This window comes from Zootoca vivipara, chromosome 5, assembly GCF_965207765.1.
Source record: "Zootoca vivipara chromosome 5, rZooViv2.hap1.1, whole genome shotgun sequence".
In the NCBI taxonomy this organism is placed as follows: Eukaryota; Metazoa; Chordata; class Lepidosauria; order Squamata; family Lacertidae; genus Zootoca; species Zootoca vivipara.
Genome location: NC_142588.1, coordinates 18,311,799 through 18,331,043, shown reverse-complemented (window position 1 = coordinate 18,331,043; position 19,245 = coordinate 18,311,799). Strand labels below are relative to the sequence as shown.

The window sequence follows — 19,245 nt, the reverse complement described above, 5'->3', positions numbered from 1 at the left end:
GCATTCTTCTTCTCATTGATGACTACAAGCTGAAAAAAAAAGCATGAAATTCACTCTCGACTCCGAGTATATTTCACATCTCTAAGAATAATAGGTAGGTGTCCTTCTCACAATTCTGGGATAGCCCAGTTCGTTGCCTTCAGCCTTCCAGTCAGTCATGGTCCAGAGACAACCTGCATTTTCTGGGCAACAGCCATAGAACAGGTTGCGTAAGGAAGCCTGCAGAACATCCTTCCTAGAGGTTACGTCTCTCCCCCCCCCCCCTAACATTAGACAGCGGCTGCTGCATGTGGCTTATCTGCTACAGATATAGTGGCAGATGTACTCAACAGGGGCAGATTTCGACGCTGAGCCAAGAACTTGCCAGGTAAGCAAGGCACTGGACTTTGGGAAGGAGGCGTGAGGCTCTGACAGGGTCCTATAGTCCTCCCCTCCCAAAACCTCATTAGCACTTTCCCGGCTTTGAGAAGGAAGTAGGAGGGTGCTAGGATCCTGCCAGAGCCCTCATGCATCCTTCCCAAAGCAGGGTGCCTCTTTAACCACCTTTGGGGAGGCAACGTGAGGGCTGAGTTGGGGCACCAAATTTTGGCACTTGCACAGGGTGTCATAATACCTAAGTCCACCCCAGCAGTTTCATTTTGGAAATTTTCAGTTCCCCTAACTAGTGTGCCCTGAATACAGTTTGGAAATCCCTGCTTTAAAAATTCATTTAAAAATGGGGCATGGCCCCTGGCAGACATTTCTATTCTACACAAGTCTGAAAGGGAACAATGGTGTGGACTTTTCCATGGCGCTGGAGCTGGAAACCATACATTTGTGTTAGCGGAACTTTTTCATTACTGAGGTTCCACTGAGACATTGTTACTCAAAGAGTGTGAACCTTACGCCCATTTTACAGTCATAAAACAGATGCCATCTACCACGTATGTTAATGGGACCTGTCACATAATAGACGCCTCTCTACAGGATCCTCTTATATTTGTTATGTTAATCAAGTAACGGCATACCAGCAAAGACTACGGTGGAGCCCTGAGAGGGCTGGAAGAGAATTATTTCCTAGTAAGAAAACTGTTTGCCTTCTTCAAGCATGGAGAGAGTTTTAATTAAAGTCAAAGGAGATATGTGCATAATAATAAAAAAAGTTGTCCTTTATAATGCACAGCTCAGTTCCGAAGCTATAAGAAGTAATTTCCTGTTCCTCCTCTAGCCTTCCTACCAAAACCAGGGTTGAAATCAACCCCAGGTTCACTTTTCATTACAGAATTTACACAGAAGTAGACCTATAGTGTAGTCCTTCTAGAATAGTGTCACCTCCATAGTAGTAAACAATATCCCCACACTTCACCCACCTAGGATTTACAGTTTTCCTTCTATAAACAAAAAGTGATGAGGCAAAAAGTAGTTAATGAACTCCTGTTGGTTTTTGCCATCGGGGTGCTTTTTTTTGGGGGGGGGTATCCGTTAAAGTTAATACACTGGGGTAAAAAATGTCCCATGTAGTTTTTTCAAGCAAAAAGAAGTGGGGGCCCATGGAAGCAGATAAGTGCTTTTTAGAATCATAGAATCATAGAGTTGGAAGAGACCACAAGGGCCATCCAGTCCAACCCCCTGCCAAGCAGGAAACACCATCAAAGCATTCTTGACATATGCCTGTCAAGCCTCTGCTTAAAGACCTCCAAAGAAGGAGACTCCACCACACTACTTGGTAGCAAATTCCACTGCCGAACAGCTCTTACTGTCAGGAAGTTCTTCCTAATGTTTAGGTGGAATCTTCTTTCTTGTAGTTTGAATCCATTGCTCTGTGTCGGCTTCTCTGGAGCAGAAGAAAACCTTTCTCCCTCTTCTATATGACATTCTTTTATATATCTGAACATGGCTATCATATCACCCCTTAACCTTCTCTTCTCCAGGCTAAACACACCCAGCTCCCTAAGCCGTTCCTCATAAGGCATCGTTTCCAGGCCTTGGACCATTTTGGTTGCCCTCTTCTGGACCCGTTCCAGCTTGTCAGTATCCTTCTTGAACTGTTGTGCCCAGAACTGGACACAGTACTCCAGGTGAGGTCTGACCAGAGCGGATACAGTGGTACTATTACTTCCCTTGACCTAGATGCTATACTCCTATTGATGCAGCCCAGAATTGCATTGGCTTTTCTAGCTGCTGCATCACACTGTTGACTCATGTCAAGTTTGTGGTCTACCAAGACTCCTAGATCCTTTTCACATGTACTGCTCTCAAGCCAGGTGTCTCCCATCCTGCCTTTCATTTCTTTTGTTTTCTCTGACAAAAAAAAATATGAATTTGTTGTGGAACATTTTACCACCCTGAGACACACTGGAATTCAGCTTAGGGTAGCAAAATATCATATTAAATTGTCTGTGCCAGTTCCTTCATTTCTGTCTTTGAAAGCTAGTACGTATAGCAAAGAAACATTGAGCATGCAATCCGTTGGTGTTTGTTGATGTCTTACCACAAACAACACACTCCAAATTCACCCCAAAATTCTATGGGCTGGTTCGCCTATGCATTTCCATCACTCGGTTACCACATCAGGGTGTGCAAATGAACCAGAACTATCCGGAGAATCCCAAAAGTGAATTATTACATCATCTCATGCTTTTCAGTAGAGTCCATTCATAGACTCATCTTCCTGCCTTCGGTATTACAATATTGCCAAGAGGAAGAAGGATTCCCTATTCACTCTGGTAAGTGAAGATAAAAATTTTCTCATCTGGCCAACTTTGGGATCTTGATATATAGCAGAAGGAATAAAAGTGATTTTTTGAAAAGAGGGGTCCGATAACACTGTGTGATTGATGGTTAGACACCTTCTCACAATGGACAGCACACTTTCATTTCCCAAATCAAAATGCTTCTGGACGATGAAACTTTAATGGAGTTCATGGTTTTCGTTCTCTCTCTTCTGAAAATTATTTCAGATATTGCCCCGGTCATTTTTTCAGGGAAAAATATATATTAATGATGTATTAAATATTTTAAGCATGGTAAAATGAGCGTGTTAACTGGTCTGCAACTATTCCACCCCTGCTGAACCATTCATTAAAGTTTCGTTTCTTCATTTCTTCAAGCATGAACAGATTTTTAACCGAAGCACCCATGTGCATCCTTGTAATAGCATTTGTTCCTGTAGAGGGAAGAAAGATCTGGGGGAGTCATCTCTCTCCCACTGTGATGCTTCATGTGTCAGACGGTATAGCAGTTTTTGTGTCTGTACATCCAGCCAAGTTACGCATGTCATAGTCATGTCGACAGAAGACAGACAATTGGGTATAGGGTGGTACATAAATTCAAATAGCAGCAGCAGCAGCAGCAACAACAACAACAACAACAACAACAACACACCCAAACATATTATTTTGGAGCAAAATAAAAAAATTCCTTCCAGTAGCACCTTAGAGACCAACTAAGTTTGTCATTGCTATGAGCTTTTGTGTGCATGCACAGTTCTTTTTTAAATCAAAGTTTATATGTGTGCTAAACATTTTCTTATTTAAGTGCTATTGCAGAATTTTATTTTACTTTTTAAAAAGGCAAAAAAGCATTTTTTGTCACAAATTAAAAGTTTTTTAAAAATAAACACTGCTAATAAGGTAATAGTGAAGATGTGTGCATACATGGCAATATGGTCAAATGCTCGAAATGTCACTGCACACATCAAAACCATGACTCTTTAAAAAGAAATGTCTACACTTGCAGACCCTACACCGTTCTTTCCAAAACATCACCTTTGGTAAGCTTTCAAAATAGACAGAGAAAGCATAGGAAAATCACAGAAGAACAACAGTTTGATTATCACACCAAGTAGTTTCCTGTAAAAAGTAAACAAACAGTGGTAGTTCTGGAGTGCTCAGAACACCTAGCATGGTGGCTCCTTGTATGTGGAACTTCCTCCCTACTAAGGTGCATCTGATCTCATCTATATATATATAAATGTAAAAAGGGCATGTGGGTGTGTTTCCACTTTTCTTCGAAACCACTTGACCGATAGCATTCAAATTTGCACACGACGTCCCATGCTACTGTGAGAGGAAGCATATACTGTTTGCGTAGACAGATGTCACACCTGCGCAAGGTCAAACCCCCCCCCCAAACCCCGTGTTTGGGGGGGGTTTGACCTTGAACACACAACTCACCCAAAAGTGCATGCTGGGGAAAAGAAGCCAGAAGACGTTGCAAAACATCACCCTCTAGTGGTGGCTACACTGGCACTGCAGCTTGAAAACCTTCCCTCTCCACAGCACCTCGGCTCACATTTACAGACTAGGCCGAACTAGGCCAAATGGAGGTGGGGACTCGCATGGGTGGGTGTTGGGGGGGGAGGGGACGGAATAGGTCATGGATCGGGACAGGGTGGGGGGAATCACAGTGATGGACCGGGGTGGGGGGGGAGGCAGAATAGGTCATGGGTCAGGACAGGGTGGGGGGAAATCACAGGGATGAGCCACAGCAACGCGTGGCTGGGCCAGCTAGTCTCTTTATAATTTTAGATGACTAACTGCATCCTTCTTGGCATTTGAAGGAGAGACCTGACTGCTGCTGCTATTAATTCCCCCCCCCCTTTTTGAAGGGGGAGTTCATGATTTGTTTTAATAGTTATGTTATTTTACAAATAACCTATTTGCTTGTTGTAAACCACCTGGAGGTTTGCACAAAGGGCAGTGAACAGATTATCTTTAAAAATCGGCACTTTGTACCAGCTTTATCTCAAAGGGCAAATCCACTGATTCGTAAAGTAACCAGACCTGACCTCAATCATTTGTACTCTGGTCAATTCCTGCTAAAGGGGGAGCGGGGCAGGGAGTAGAAATCCTAGAGAAAAATAATTTTTAAAAACCACTTAAATTTATTTTTTATTTTTTTCAAATTCTGCTGTAGTTTTCTTTGTCTGAATCATGTATAGAAGAAGCCAAACAAACAAGTCTGCACATGGACATTTGAAACTGGGGGTTGCAAAATACCAGGAAGGCTAATGACCCCCAGAGAGGAGGGGTAGTTTATTTGATTCAGAAGCTGTACTAATGTTAGTGGAGGTGGCATTTGACTCATTCACTTTAGCAGCCAAGGAAGCTGTTGTGAGGTTTTCTGCTGAACCTCTTACCCCTTATCCGTATGGACCACTACATATGAAATGTTTCCACCCATTGCGCTTGTGAAAAGTGCCGTTTGATTCTAGCACACAGGCTGAGCAGCTGTTTTTGAGGGCAGATGGGTCAGCCAAGGTGAAGAGGCTTTTGCACTTTAGGGGGCAGAGGTGTATTATAACTGCTCATTAAAACTGGAGTACAGTCTTAACAAAGGCTCTCATATTGGGAGAAAACGCTGCTATTTGCTCCCTTACAAAAGAAAAAAGAAAAAGAAAGTTGCAGACCACCTAATTTCATGAAGCACAGGAAGACTAATTGTGAATCTGCTAAAAAAAAAGTTGGGCACAAGGGAACAGATAAAGAAACTGTTGTTCTGCATATGTCTTCCACCAACCAGACTCCGGTTTTTTATTTGTAGGAAACAGGAGAAAAATGGCTTCCATCTACTACTAGGGTTGCTAGGTTGCAACCTTGGACCTCTAAATCTCTAACTTAATTGGGAGATAAGGCACTTGCGGCTTCTCCTGTATGTGTTCCTGCCCCCCGTTTTTGGTTGTTGTTGTTTTTTCCATCCACATCTCATCTCCGCAAGCTATAGCAAGCAGGGCTCTGGTTATATCAAACCACAGGCAGGGTGGAGGAAAAGGGGGTGGGAGAGAATTACTTCAAAGGGAAAAGGAGCAGGAGAAATGCCTGCTTCATCTTCTGGTTGAGTGGCAGATTAAAAAGTTCCAAGGGAAGTCTCCAGGACCCAGGTCCAACCTGGCAACCCTTCCATTTCCCACATTATCCTTGCAGCCACTTCCTCCCATCTCTGTGCCAAGACCCCCGCCTTCTGCCTACAAAATCCACAGCTTTGCTGCAGTAAAGAAGAGCCCAAATCCAAATCTTTCAAAAGAAGCTATAGAAAACACACTAAATGCAGCTGCCCAGAGTGGCTGGGGAAACTCAGCCAGATGGGTGGGGTATCCTATATAATAATATGCAAGTGTCTCTGCATCCAGATTCCCTGTGTCCCGTTTTCCGCGCTACTGAGCATGTGCCCCAGGGACACAGGGATTGGACGCAGAGACTGCACGCGCACACACACACACACACACACTCTCCCCACCCCGCCCCCCACCCCTCTGCCCTGCATTGGCTCACTAAGCAGTTAAAACAGAGGCCACCAGGTGGAAGGCAGGAGCAGGCAGCAAGGCCCCTAAGCAGGGCAGGCCCTCTCTCAACGTGCCCAAGGGCCTGAGGAGGAAGCCGGGACGACCAAAAAATCGAGGCCCCGGCTTCTCCTCACTAACAGGCCCGAAATTGAGGCCCAAACAGTGCAAGCAACCGGGAGACCCCCGCTGGGCCGGAAAGGCGCGGGGAGGCCACCGAATGCTCAGCGCCAACCGTGGGACCCTCAGAAAGCGCCGGGGCGGGCGCAAGCCCCCCAGACGGCAAAGCTCCCTCCCAGACGCAGCAGGCAACTGAAAAACAGCTGCGGAGGCCAACAAAAGTAGTGGGAGCCACCCCCACCCCCGAAAAACTGGGCGTACACCCCGGAGCAGCCGCCCGGGCCGTCCAGGAGCCAGAATTCGGCCACTGGGCCCTGGCAGCAGCAGCGCTATTGACGGGGAAAAATTAGGAACCAAACGGCAGGCACAAAAAGCGCGCGAAAACAGGGTGGGGAGGGATCCGCACTCCAAACACAAGCTTCAGAGGGGGTAAAGGAAGAAATAACCCCCGCACCCCCTAGCCGAGCCTGGGCTGTAAAGGTTAAAAAGGGGGGACTTTGGCTTGGGGTTTGGGAACGGGGGGGAGAAAATTAGGGATAAATTAAGGATCAAAGGAAGGGGGGAGGAACAATCAATTAGACAAGGAATAAAAGCCCCCCACGCGCCGCTGCCACCGAAAAAGGCTGAATGTTCTAGCGCCCGTTTATTAAACGGGCTGAATGGCACTAGTAAATAATAAGATGATGATGGTGGTGATGGTGATGGTGATGGTGATGGTGATGGAGTGAAATGCATTCCTATGGAGCCAACTAGAAAATGCACCCAAGAACATTTTTTCACACACTTCAGATTCAGTAGGAATTAAATAGAATACAAGACATGGAGCACAAACAGCATCAACTTTGGGGGCCCCACCCCCTCAAATATCTTATTGGAGGGGGAGAAGGGATCTAGGTCCCTAAGAATTGGTTCCTATAATAAGAACTTTTTAGGATCTTACAAATCTGGAATTTGTAGGTTCGGGTTCATGCTACCAAAAGTTTTCAATAGTTTTCAAATGATGCCAATATTTCTCACTCCCACCCCCCACACACATGTAGAAAAGCAACTCAGTGTAGGTGGTCTTGCTCAGAAATTGACCAAAAGGAAAATATTTAAGTGCTCTCTTCCCCATTGCCAGTTCTCCTATCAAATCTGCACTTCTGCCATGTGACAGCAGTCCTTAACGTGTGTTAATTTTCAATTTCGGATATATCCTGTGCATGAAACTAGATGTGATGTTTGATGCAGGAATGGTAGCGAGAGGTTGAAGAACATGCCACATGATCTGTCTGTGTCCACCTAAGCTAGTCTGCTACCCTTGAGTGACTGGATTACACTGTCCAGTCCAGTAATGATGAAAGCCTCAGCTGCCAGTCCAGTCAGCTTCTATACATGAAATGGAGAAGGGTGAACTACAGGGTGAAGGTGAAGACTTCAACTACAGCAGCAAAATGTATTGGGTCACCTCTGGTCACCATCACTGGGTGGCTGCTACTGGCAGGGGCAAAAAACTTTGGGAAAGTGTCCAGTGGCAGAGCTTCATGCTCTGCCATCGGGGGCGGAGATCAGGTGCGCTGCCCCCAGTGACATGGTGCGCATTCTGGGGGTGGGGGGCACATTTTGGAGGCGGAGCACGCCATGCACAATGACGTGGCCCATGTTTTGGGGGTGGGGTGCGCCATGCACAGTGGCGGGGCACATGTTTTGGGGTGGGGTGCATGTTTTGGGGTGGGGGCGCTGCGCGCATGGGCGGGGCACACATTTTGGGGGCGGGCAGCGGCGATGGCACTCCTGGGATCGTGTCGCTTGGGGTGCACTGCCCCATCCGCCCCATCTTCCTACGCCCCTGGAAGTGTCACAGGTAAATCTGAGGGGAAATAAGGTGGAGAATATTACATAGGGCTGCTCTTTTCAGCCACCACAGATCCTAAGGGCCAGCTCCATTTGTACATATCATCTCAAAGAGAGCCTTCACTATGAGTGAAAATGCCGTGATATTCCGAGAGAGTCTTGCCATCCCAGGAAGATCAATGGCAGAATGCAAACATATAAGTTAAGGGAGTCATCAAACCTTTAATTCCTCCTGGATTTTCTCCTCCATCATTTTGGCTGCTTTGCGATCTTCTGTCTCTATCTTCCACTTCTCTGCCACTATTCGAGCTTTCTCCTTCGCCATAGCATCTCGAAACTTCTTTGTGATTTCTGCTTCTTTTTGCTTCCTTTAAAAAGGGAGCAGGTAGGCAAGTAAAAAAAAAAGAGAGTAAAAACAGCAAAGAGGATTGTGACTCCTTAAAAGCTCACAGGTTTCTTTGGGGGTATAGAAGGGATTAGGAAACACTTACTTGGTGTGGGCCACATCTTTACCTCCCCACCCACCTGTCAAAGTTGGCCTGCAGGATGGACAGAGATAATGACCAAGCCAGACTGAATTACACACTCATGAACTGATGTGCATGCAGGGAGTTTAGTCCTGCTTTCCAGCTGCAGGATCCAGCCACATCTCTGCCTGCCCCACATATGACATCTGCTATGGGCCCAATGGGAAGACCTAGTGGCCCAAATTTGGCCTGCAGGCTAGAGATTCTCCAACATAAGCTTTTGCAGACTGTTTATAATTCCTTTCCCCCCCCCTCTATACCAACCAAGGATAGCATTTCACTCCCAATAGGTTGCCTGTTGTGTCATAGGAGTGGGAGCAGGATCTCAGACTGCAATTCAGAGCAAGATCTCACTGAGACTGGTAATTACTGGCAATCTTTCAAACAACCACCCTACTGTCTGAGAGAGAAAAAACCTCAGAATTGAAGACTAAAGCTCCATGGATTCAGAAGATTCCCAGCAACATTGGAAACAGAGAGGTCCATGTGTTTACAAGCTCTTCATCCATATTGAGGTCTTTTTGGGTATCAAAGCTCATGGAAAAAACTGGAAAAGATTCCTGATTAAAGCAAGAGACATAATATTCTTAAGCATTTTTAAATCTTAAATGCAAATTGATTAGGTTTTGTGACTTTGTTTGTTGGTTGGATTTTTGTTGTCACATCTGACCCAACCAAAGTGGGTTATTTATAACAAGAGCAAAGATGGATATACTTGATATTTTGGATTAAAAATTGAAAACGGTTTTGAAATGAAAGCATTGCCCTATACTTTGAGGAGACAGTGTTCTAGAAATGTGAGCCTCCTTATCCCACTGACATGAGTAACTTTGGTTTTGCGAAATGCTCACCATAATTCTTCTGCTTCCTTCTGGGCTTGCTGCCTGGCTCTTTCTGCAATAAGTTCCTCAGTAAGCTGCTCATAAGGCTTGTCTCCAGGAGCTTCTCCCATAATCCAAACCCAGACCTCGCCATCAGTCCCGCAGAGCCACTGCACTCGTTTGTCATTACCTGCAACAGCCATCAAAATACACAACAAAAGGGCTTTGTGACAAGGGAATGATGTTCTCAGAGTCAATAACACACAGTCGGCACAAGGATCAAAATACAAATCATGGACCTAAGCACATGAGCTGTTCCACAGAAGTGAAGCCAAACTTAATATATTACACCAACCTTGTGCTTATTTGTGGCAACACTCTGGGTGAGCATCAGGACCAGCAACTACCGGTAACCTCCTGGGAACTAAGCTGCAGGCCTCAATTTCTGAGCTATTGCTTCTCTTTTGGTAAAAAGAAAGAGAAAGAAAGAAAGAAAGAAAGAAAGAAAGAAAGAAAGAAAGAAAGAAAGAAAGAAAGAAAGAAAGCGGCAGACTCCAATCAGCTTCACCACTTTGTTTTACTTACCTCCTTGCCTTTCCCTGCTCCCATATAAACTTCCTTTTCCTGATATCACACTTGGTTTTGTGCAACAAAGCAGTTTACTGCTGTCTTCATAATGCTGGCTGTTGATGACTCAAGATGACATCACAATACATCACCAGAGGTCAAAAATATAATCTTTTGAGATGTGAAATCTTTCTGTAAATGCAGAACTGTGTGAAGGAGGCTACCCATAACCTTTCCCCGAGAAAGGTTGTTTTCTGCTGCTCCAGAGAAGCAGACACGGAGCAATGGATTCAAACTACAAGAAAGAAGATTCCACCTCAACATTAGGAAGAACTTCCTGACAGTAAGAGCTGTTCGGCAGTGGAATTTGCTGCCAAGGAGTGTGGTGGAGTCTCCTTCTTTGGAGGTCTTTAAGCGGAGGCTTGATGGCCATATGTCAGGAATGCTTTGGTGGTGTTTCCTGCTTGGCAGGGGGTTGGACTGCATGACCCTTGTGGTCTCTTCCAACTCTATGATTCTATCATTCTAAGATGTATGCACAGGCTACCCAGAAAGAACAAGACACACCAAACCTATCAAACAGAATTGTGTTAGAAGTTAAAAATATGTTTTGAGTTCCTGAGCAAGAACCATGTGATATGAATATAGATATACAATATAAACCTCAAATGATCCCAGAAATTCCACAGCTGTGGTCATTAGCATTATGGAGTCAATCTTGTCTGAAAAACATACTTAGGCCTCTTACATGGAAACTGCTTCCTTGCCCAGATATGTGCATAAATTAATTGATTTTATTTTATTTAGAAAGCGTGAGACAATGGCACTGCACATGTGTAATGGCACACTTTACTAAATAAGTGTGGCACAAGTTCTATTTTGATGGAAACAGCAAGGTTAAAAGTTGCAGCCCTATGAAGTGAAAATGTCACCAGCAGCCACTGAATGGTCAGAACTGAATGAAAAGAAAAAGAAAAATTAAACAGAAATCTCATAAAAAGCAGGGTGGCCAGCAGGCGGGGGGTAGTTGATAGCAGCTCCTACTTTGAAGAAACAGAAAAGCTACCAAATCAAAAGGTTAATATAATTGTATAAATAAAACATGAAGGGATGTTTCCATACATATTAAAAAAGGCAGTGAAAAGAAAGAAAAAAGTTGTTCAATTTAAGTCAAGCCAGAGAAAAATGATAAAAGTCCCAAAGCAGAAAGACAGAAAATAATATTTAGGTGTGGGGAAAGAAATGTGTGTGAGAGGGAGGGGAAACATGGGGAAATACTGTCTAATAACTGTTTGAAACCGTATCAATAACTAGGGGCATGCAATGGCCACAAAAATGATTTGTACAGTATTTGTATTTGTAGATCAGTATTTGTAGATCAGGGTGCTTGAGAAAGTTTGAGAGCTCTCTGGTGCCTTCCTGTTTGAGACCAAATTAGATCTGTTTAAAACAAAACTCTCCCCACCCACATTCACTTATAATAGGGAATTTTAAAAAACTACTAAAATTCCTCCCACACATACACACATATATATTTTTTACAGAAGTGAATGAAAATCACACGCATACAACCCCCTCCAGAGTAGATTAAGCCTGCCAAATCATATGCAGAAACATTCCAGGAGTTTTGTGCAAGAAACCTTTGAAGTTTGAACTTTAATTGTTATTATTTTTGATACCTGTGTCTTGTTTTCTGCCAGAAATGGATGCATGATCAGCCCTGTTGAAAGAATGAAGCCTGCCAAATTTCAGAATTATAAGTACAGTGATTCTTCTTCATGGATATACTTTTTGGGGGGGGAGGGGTTTACAATAGAAATCATAGGGTGGCCAGGATACTGAAGTAATTAGTATAGATCCCAAAGAAATTATGAAGTGGGGAAAATATTACCCACCTACCTGGCACCCAGAAAAAGACCCTGTGACCACAAAGTTTGTTGGTACAGTGGGCTTCTGCCCTCCCCCTGGGATTTTGGGGGATATAGCCTCTTCTCCCAGGGAGACAGACATCTGCCCATTGACCTTCAGAGGGAAAGGGTGGTGGTAGGGGGAAAAAACAGAATAGATCAGTGTGAAAAACATGGGCGTAGGCAGGGGGGCAGGAGGGGGCAGTTGCCCCCCCCCCTAGAACCAGGGCCGCTGGCCAGCCTGCCCCACTGCCCCCCGCCGCCCGGTGCCATCTCCCTTCTCCCTGGCTGGCTGTGGGGCCAGAGCCGCGCAAAGTGTTTGGCTGGCTTTCCCTCCGCCCGCCCCACAGCCAGCCAGCTAGAAGGGACGTCTCCCTTCTCCCTTGCTGGCTGTGGGGCAGGTGGAGGGAAAGCCAGCTTTCCCTCCACCCGCCCCGGCAATCGCGGAGGGGGAGGAGGGGATCGGAACAGCCCGATTTCGGGCTGATCCTGGCGCCCCCTCGCCCCCTGCCAATCGCAGAGGGGGAGGAGGGGGTCGGAACAGCCCAATATCGGGCTGATCCTGGCGCCCCCTCACCCCTGAACGACCATGGATTTCCTTGCCCCACTGTGGCCCCTCCCCCCTTGCCTTGGCCCCGCCCCTTGCCCCCCTTAATTTTGATCCTGGCTACGCCCCTGGTGAAAAACAAACACTTTTAAATATTTTGCTCAACATCTCTCCCACAAATTACCGTGGTTCGAGTGCCATGGGATAATTAACTGTGATTAAAACCTAGACAAAAGATTCCCTGCCTCTTTCCACCACTTAAGTTCAGGATGTTTTGCTATCAGCTTCATTTTGCTTTTACTGTATTTCATTTTATTTTAATGCAGTGATAGCTTGGAAAATGCTGGGGGGGGAGGTGTGGGGTTGAGGGCACCTGACTTCACAGAGTAACTTGAGGCTTTAGGGAGCCCCTTATCTGACTCAGAAAATTTTGTTAAACAGTGTCCAACTCAGGTATGTGGAAACCTCATCCATTTCACTCTTATCTGCCTCATAATTCAGGAAGTAAATGAAGTTCATGCACACCCCTACCAGGAACCAAGTAGAGGGGTTCATACGGTAAAGTGACAAGAAGCAGAAGCAGTATAAATATAACATCAAAAAATGGGAGAAATTCACAAGTCAGCAAAGTATAAACAAAGTTGTTTATGTGTCTCCCTAAAGGCAGGAACAATAGGGCAAAGGCAGTGATAACAGTGCACTTTTTTGTGGAAACCAATTTTAAAACTCCACACGGACATGGAGTATAATGTTTTCATAGACAGGAAACAGTATGTCATAACAACAAACCTGTATCCCGAAGAATCGCTTGTGAGCGGTTTTAGATATATTAGAACCAAATGATTTAAGAATGCAACAAGCAGAAAATCAAAAACTGTTTTAACCTTGCTCATCAAACAAATGAATTCAGATGCATTTATTTGTGTGAGAATGTTGCATTTCGACCTAGAATAATTAAAGTAATCCCAGGAATATTCCATCAGCCATGAAGAGAGGAGGCGTTTTATTCTCATTATTCACTACTGTGATGTGAATGATGGATGGTAAGAGGCAACACTTCAATTCACAGTTCATTCTCTTGTGTTAATAGACACTATGTAAAACACTGCTTATGGCTAAGCAAGGTCTTTAGTCTCTCCTTCTCCCCATTACTATAGCAGATGAGTGTACAGCAACTATCAACAAACCAGTGGTTTTCAACCAGTGTGACTTGAATGACTGGCAGAGTTGGATATTTCTCAGCCGCATGCAGTGGTGGACCTACATTTGGGGGGCCTTGAAGCTTGAACTGTCATGGGGGCCCCTTTGCAACCAGCAACAAAGTCTGAGTAACCACTGTTATCTTCTTCAATGGGGCTGTTCCATGACAGATCACCACACCTTTCCAACATTTGTGCTACTGACTCTCAAACTTTGGGGCAGCTTTCTGTAAATTCAGGACTGTCCCTGGAATATATGGACATGTGGAGGGTCTGAGCTTCATTAGTTTCATAGCAGATCTGCCCTTGCCCACTTGTATGCATGTGACTGCTGGCCTTCTGCAGTGCACTCTTCTGTACAGAACACGCACATCCGGACTTAAATACTGTAGAGGTCTTTCTAGCTGAGAACGTAGCACTGCAGCAAACACAAACTCAAGAGTGGGAGCAGAAACAGTTTTCTCCCTTTGCATGGGCATACCCAGCGAGGGGCAAGGGGGCACCTGCCCCCCAAAGCAAAAAAAATTACCTTATTTTACGAACCCTAACCTGCACTTTTCCCCTCCGAAAACTGAAGGGGAAAAGTCGCTGCGGGTTATGGAAATTGGGCTGTTTTCGCCTCCTCCGCGGCTGCAGCCAGCGACAGGAACGTGGGAGGAGGGAGGAGCAGCCTGAGCTGGGGGCAGCAGACGGGAGCTCCATCCTTCCTTCCATCCTTCCTTCCCCCCTCTTTCTTTCTTCCTTTTTCTCTCCCTCCCTCCCTCCCTCCTCTCTCTCACCCCTCCCTCCCTCCCTCCCTCCCTCCCTCCCTTCCTTCCTTCCTTCCTTCCTTCCTTCTATCTCTTCCCTCCCTCCCTCCCTCCCTCCTCTCTCTCACCCACCCCTTCCTTCCTTCCTTCTGTCTCTTCCCTCCCTCCTTCCTTCCCTCTCTCTTCCCCTCTCTTGCCCCCCCCCAGATTTGATCCTGGGTACGCCCCTGTCCCTTTGCCTTAGATCCAAGAACGGGCATCACTTTTACAAGCAGGAACATTTCTTTTCCACCCAGAGTGTCATTGTTCCCTGAATAATGAAATTCAGGCCAGGAATCTCCTTAAAAATAAGTTAAGACAAATCTCAATAAATAGGTCATCTGTAGGCAGTCTGGTACCCTTCGGTTGACTGGAAAATATTCTATTTCCCCTGATATTTGGAGCAGTGGGGGGCAGGACAGATAGTTAACAAGTCCACCTGCGGCTATTTTGGAGAGTTCACTCATCTCTGGCCCTTTGGCTTCACCTGTGCTGAGCAAGCCAGCATCCCTAAGAATTGTTCGGATTACATCCTCAACGCATATCATTCTAGGCTGCATCCGTGTGGTAAGTACACAGCACATTCTCTTTTTGCAGCGCCAGTGACTACCATGGCAGCCTTCCAGGAGGCAGGAGGCTGTGACTAATATAACATTGAAAATGTATACTCACTATTGCTCGTAAACACAAGCAGCGCTAGCACTAGAACCATAATATTTGCTTGTCCTTTTTCCAGTGCCTTCTATGACAGATAAATAGAAACCACTTCTGGCTGAACTTCACAGCAATGAACTCGGGAAACAAGGCCTTAGAGAGCAATACGGAGCTTAGGACTCTGGCCTATAAGAATCATTAGTCTCCAATGAGCTGCACTGCCAGTCTAATATATGCCATGGTCTGGAGTGGCTGTTTCCAGCCTCATGCTCGCAAAAGGCCAACAAAACTAAAAGAAAAAAGAAGTTTCAGAACATTATGGAGGGGGAGCAGAGGAAGAACCTTCCACAATGCACCAGGCAGTAATAACTTTATGAAGAAGACCTTCTGACCTGGAAAACTATGACCTAAATAGAAAACAATTTCATGGCAAAACCACTTCCGCATCCCACGGAGGTGGTGTTGTGGGCTTGGCCCAACTGAACTCTCGCGATGGGGGCTGAGAGCTCAGCCCCCTCACGAGGGGGGAGTTCCCGCCTCCGGCATACCCGGGCTGACCAATTGGGTCAGCTGGGAGGCGGGGCTTCCCCACTTTAAACCAAGCCGGAGGCGGGAACCAAGCCTCTTTCGCCCTGGCTCCCAGCGCGATCGGGTCACCCACCCACCCACCCTTTAGGTTAGGCAGGTTAGGCCGACGCTGCTATGGACATTGGTTGGTCGCCTTGGTTGGCTGGGGGGCCTGGTAGGACTTTTTCCACTTGGACTAGCCAAACTGGTTTTTTCGCCTACCTCATAGCAATTCGTCACAACTGGGTTTTGGCAGTTAGGCATTGGAAATTTGCATAAATGAAGAAGGGGGGCAGATTACATCATCATCTGCCCGAAATTGGAGATTTAATCCCGTTAAAGGGGTTCCGGGGGCGGTAGCTTTGTCCTGGGCCTACGGAGGTCAGGGCCTAAGAGCACCCCCCAACGGTGGCCACAGGAGGTGTTCCAGTAGATGTACATCACTGGGCTCCTTTCTGGTGGTTAATTTCTCCCAGACTGTAACACACGGGTTACAGTTGGATATAGCCGGTTAGGTTCCAATGCCTAAGCCAATACCGCTCAACATCCGAAACCAATAAAGTTGTGGCCTTTTCACCCACTTAAAATTAATTAACTGTGTCTCGTGTCTTATTTCCTGGGGAGGGAGGGTGTGACGATGGGTCCCACTCTCCGTTACTATCAATGCGACACAGGAATTCAGAGGGGTAAACACCCACCCTCTTCTCCTGCCGCCTCAAAAATAAACCCCTTTTACTTTTGGGTTTCTCAGTAAGGAGAGCCTTCCAGCTTACGTGGCCTGGTACCTTAAGAAACTCTAGGCTGTCCGATGGAATAACCTCTTGCCTACAGTAAAGGGTCTCCCTCAGTTTGATTCCCCACTGTAAAAGTTTGCCCTTTTCACTCTGGCAACTTCTTGGCGCCTCAGGTTACCCTACTAAGCCTCCTCCGTTTAACTCCAGGAGACAAACTGCCACCTCCCTGCCTGAGGTGAGTTTTGCCCTCTCTTGAGCCACCACGGCTGTGAGTCCTGGTACCCCGCTGGAATAATAAAGACGAACCTTTTTGGCAAAACAGAGATGAAGTTTTATTGTCTTAAAAGCATAAGTTTTTCTTTAACGTGTCATGTATTTATCTGCCTTGTTTCAGTTGTACAAAAAAACTCAGTCAAGCATTTAACTTCAAGTTTTCCTAAATCTTATCTAAATTCACAGTCTCCTGACCTCTCCACTTTCTTCATATATCCTCACCACACCACACCACACCACATCACATCACATCACATCACACCCTCCTCCCTCTTCCTAACTGACCAAACCGACACCCCCTCCTTTTTGAACCGGGCACAGTCCCGCCCCCATCAGAATTCTATGTCAGTCAGGCTGGAGGTGGATTAACTCTTTGCCAGCCAGGTAGGAATAAACATTTCAAAACTGCGTCAATTTGTCACAGAGGGACATTGCCACACAATAATGCTTGCCTGCAACATCATTCATGGAGAGTGCTACCCCCCCCCCAAAAAGTTAGCATCCCCATTTGGGGGTCCCTGTGATTAATTGAAGGTACTTTTCACACTTTCTCAGAGTTTTCATTATCACCATCTACTTCTATCCATCGGCGCCAGAAAAGGGGTAGAGAAGAGAGCTTTGGAATGGAAGGGATCTGAGAGTTTCCCTTCAGATCCACTGACATGTTGCTCCCCCCCCTTCCTTTTGTGAGGGAAGATCAGCGTACCTGCCAACTTTTTCCATCCCAAATCCAGGACACCCAAACCCCATCGGGTCTGCTTGTCTGATAGCAATCTGAGGGCTCATCCATAATTGCCCTTGTCCTTGGGGGGGAAAAGCAGGTGTCCCACAAGTTCTAGCATGGGTAAGAGCAGTTTTGACCTTGCCCCGCTGCTTTCCTCCAGAAAACCCACTCTTTCACTATAAATTGGAGCAAACATCAATCCAGAGAAAACCCAATCAATGTTTTGCTCCAATTCAGTGGTAAAGAGTGGGTTTCCTCAATGGAGCAATGGCAAGTCTGGATAAACTTTCAGAGTCCCCTGGCACCTAAGAACCTGGCTCCAAGATTCCCTGTGATAACCTGTAATACAGTTTTGGGGATCCATCAATAATGGCTACCGGAATTAAGATGCCACATACCAATATTATATTCACCCATTTTTAACAAACCTAAGAACATATGTAAGAAAATCTGTCTCCAGCCCCAGCAGAAGTCAGGCAGGTACAGAAAGATCTACATCTCTCATCTGAGGCCTCAAGTCATTTGCATTCATGCTGCTAATTAAAAGCCATTTAAAATAACTGGGGCTGCAGTTGATGGGATATTGCTAGAATCAGCTCATTGCATGCAGGCTCATTTATCATTGTTTTTAGCAATTATGGCATCCTTGACAATTCCCAATTGTTCGTCATCTCCACAGCCTTTTGAAATTGATTCATTTTTGTGTGGAAAGTCCATTGCAAACCCAAATGGATATCAAATCTCAGAGAAATACCATTAGTTAGACAAGGGTTGCAGCACACTCAGCCAAACGAAATATTCAGGTACTTCAGTCACTCCATTGTGTGGCAGATTAATTGCTAATTAAATTATCGTTTTAGTGGATCATTGCCTTGGAACCTTAGTGACATCAAGGTACTTCCAAACCCTGCTTGCCGCAGACTACAATTTCCTGTTTAATTAAAAAAATATAAGATAAACGCCTGCTGTGGCACAGTCCAGATTTCTACCATTTTATCTTGTGTGGTGTGTGTATTAGCATTTGGCAGTTCATCCACAGCTATGGCTCTCACCATCCTGGACACTCATTCAGAAACACGGGATTCTATTTTGGCTGCCATGGCAACCAAGGTTCTTAACAAGCTGGAGGCCCATTGGGTAGTTGAAAGTACCATCAAGTGGTTGGCTATAACTGGCTACATCCCTTTCCAGCTGGCTTTGACCCAGATTTTCCTGCTTCCTTTGCCTGATCCTCATACTGTTCAACTGTAGTCCACCTCTGTAGCCATCCATGCTGGAAGAGAAGAGCTGGCTTTGTGACATCAGCTGTCATTGAACCAATCTCCTCTGCTCTCTCTCTCTCTCTCTCAGAATGATTTGTCCCATCCCTAAGTATTATGCTTTATGAGGCATGCAATTCAGATTTGAACTGAAGGTGGAGATTTGTGCAATAGCTGCTGATGTCACAAAGACCCTGGGCTAAAGGAAGAGGACCAGTCCTGTCCCTGTGTAGTGCCCCTACACAGGGGAAGCAATCGGGGTCCTCCTAAGAGAAAGATCGTAAGTTCCTCAAATAAAGCTTAGTACTTTCCTCCTTAGCTACCAAGGGAATTCAGGAGGGAAGCTTGAGACACGCCATTGTAGAGATGTGGGACAAGCATCATCTGTTAAAAATAATGTATTTTCATCACTTTTCTGAAGTCAAAGCGTTATTTGGCTATTGTGTGTTTATTTGAACTGCTTGTT

The 19,245-nt window shown here is 45.6% G+C and overlaps 1 protein-coding gene across 1 annotated transcript in view; it reads right to left on the bottom strand.

Moving 5' to 3' along the window:
• Positions 1 to 19,245, bottom strand: part of SH2D4B (SH2 domain containing 4B) — a 90,403-nt gene that overhangs the window by 52,722 nt on the left and 18,436 nt on the right. The window contains exons 2-3 of the mRNA XM_035137662.3: positions 9,591 to 9,750; positions 8,433 to 8,580 (exon numbers count right to left, since the gene is read on the bottom strand). Coding sequence (XP_034993553.3) covers positions 8,433 to 8,580; positions 9,591 to 9,750 — 308 coding nt within the window. The remainder of the gene's footprint in view (positions 1 to 8,432; positions 8,581 to 9,590; positions 9,751 to 19,245) is intronic.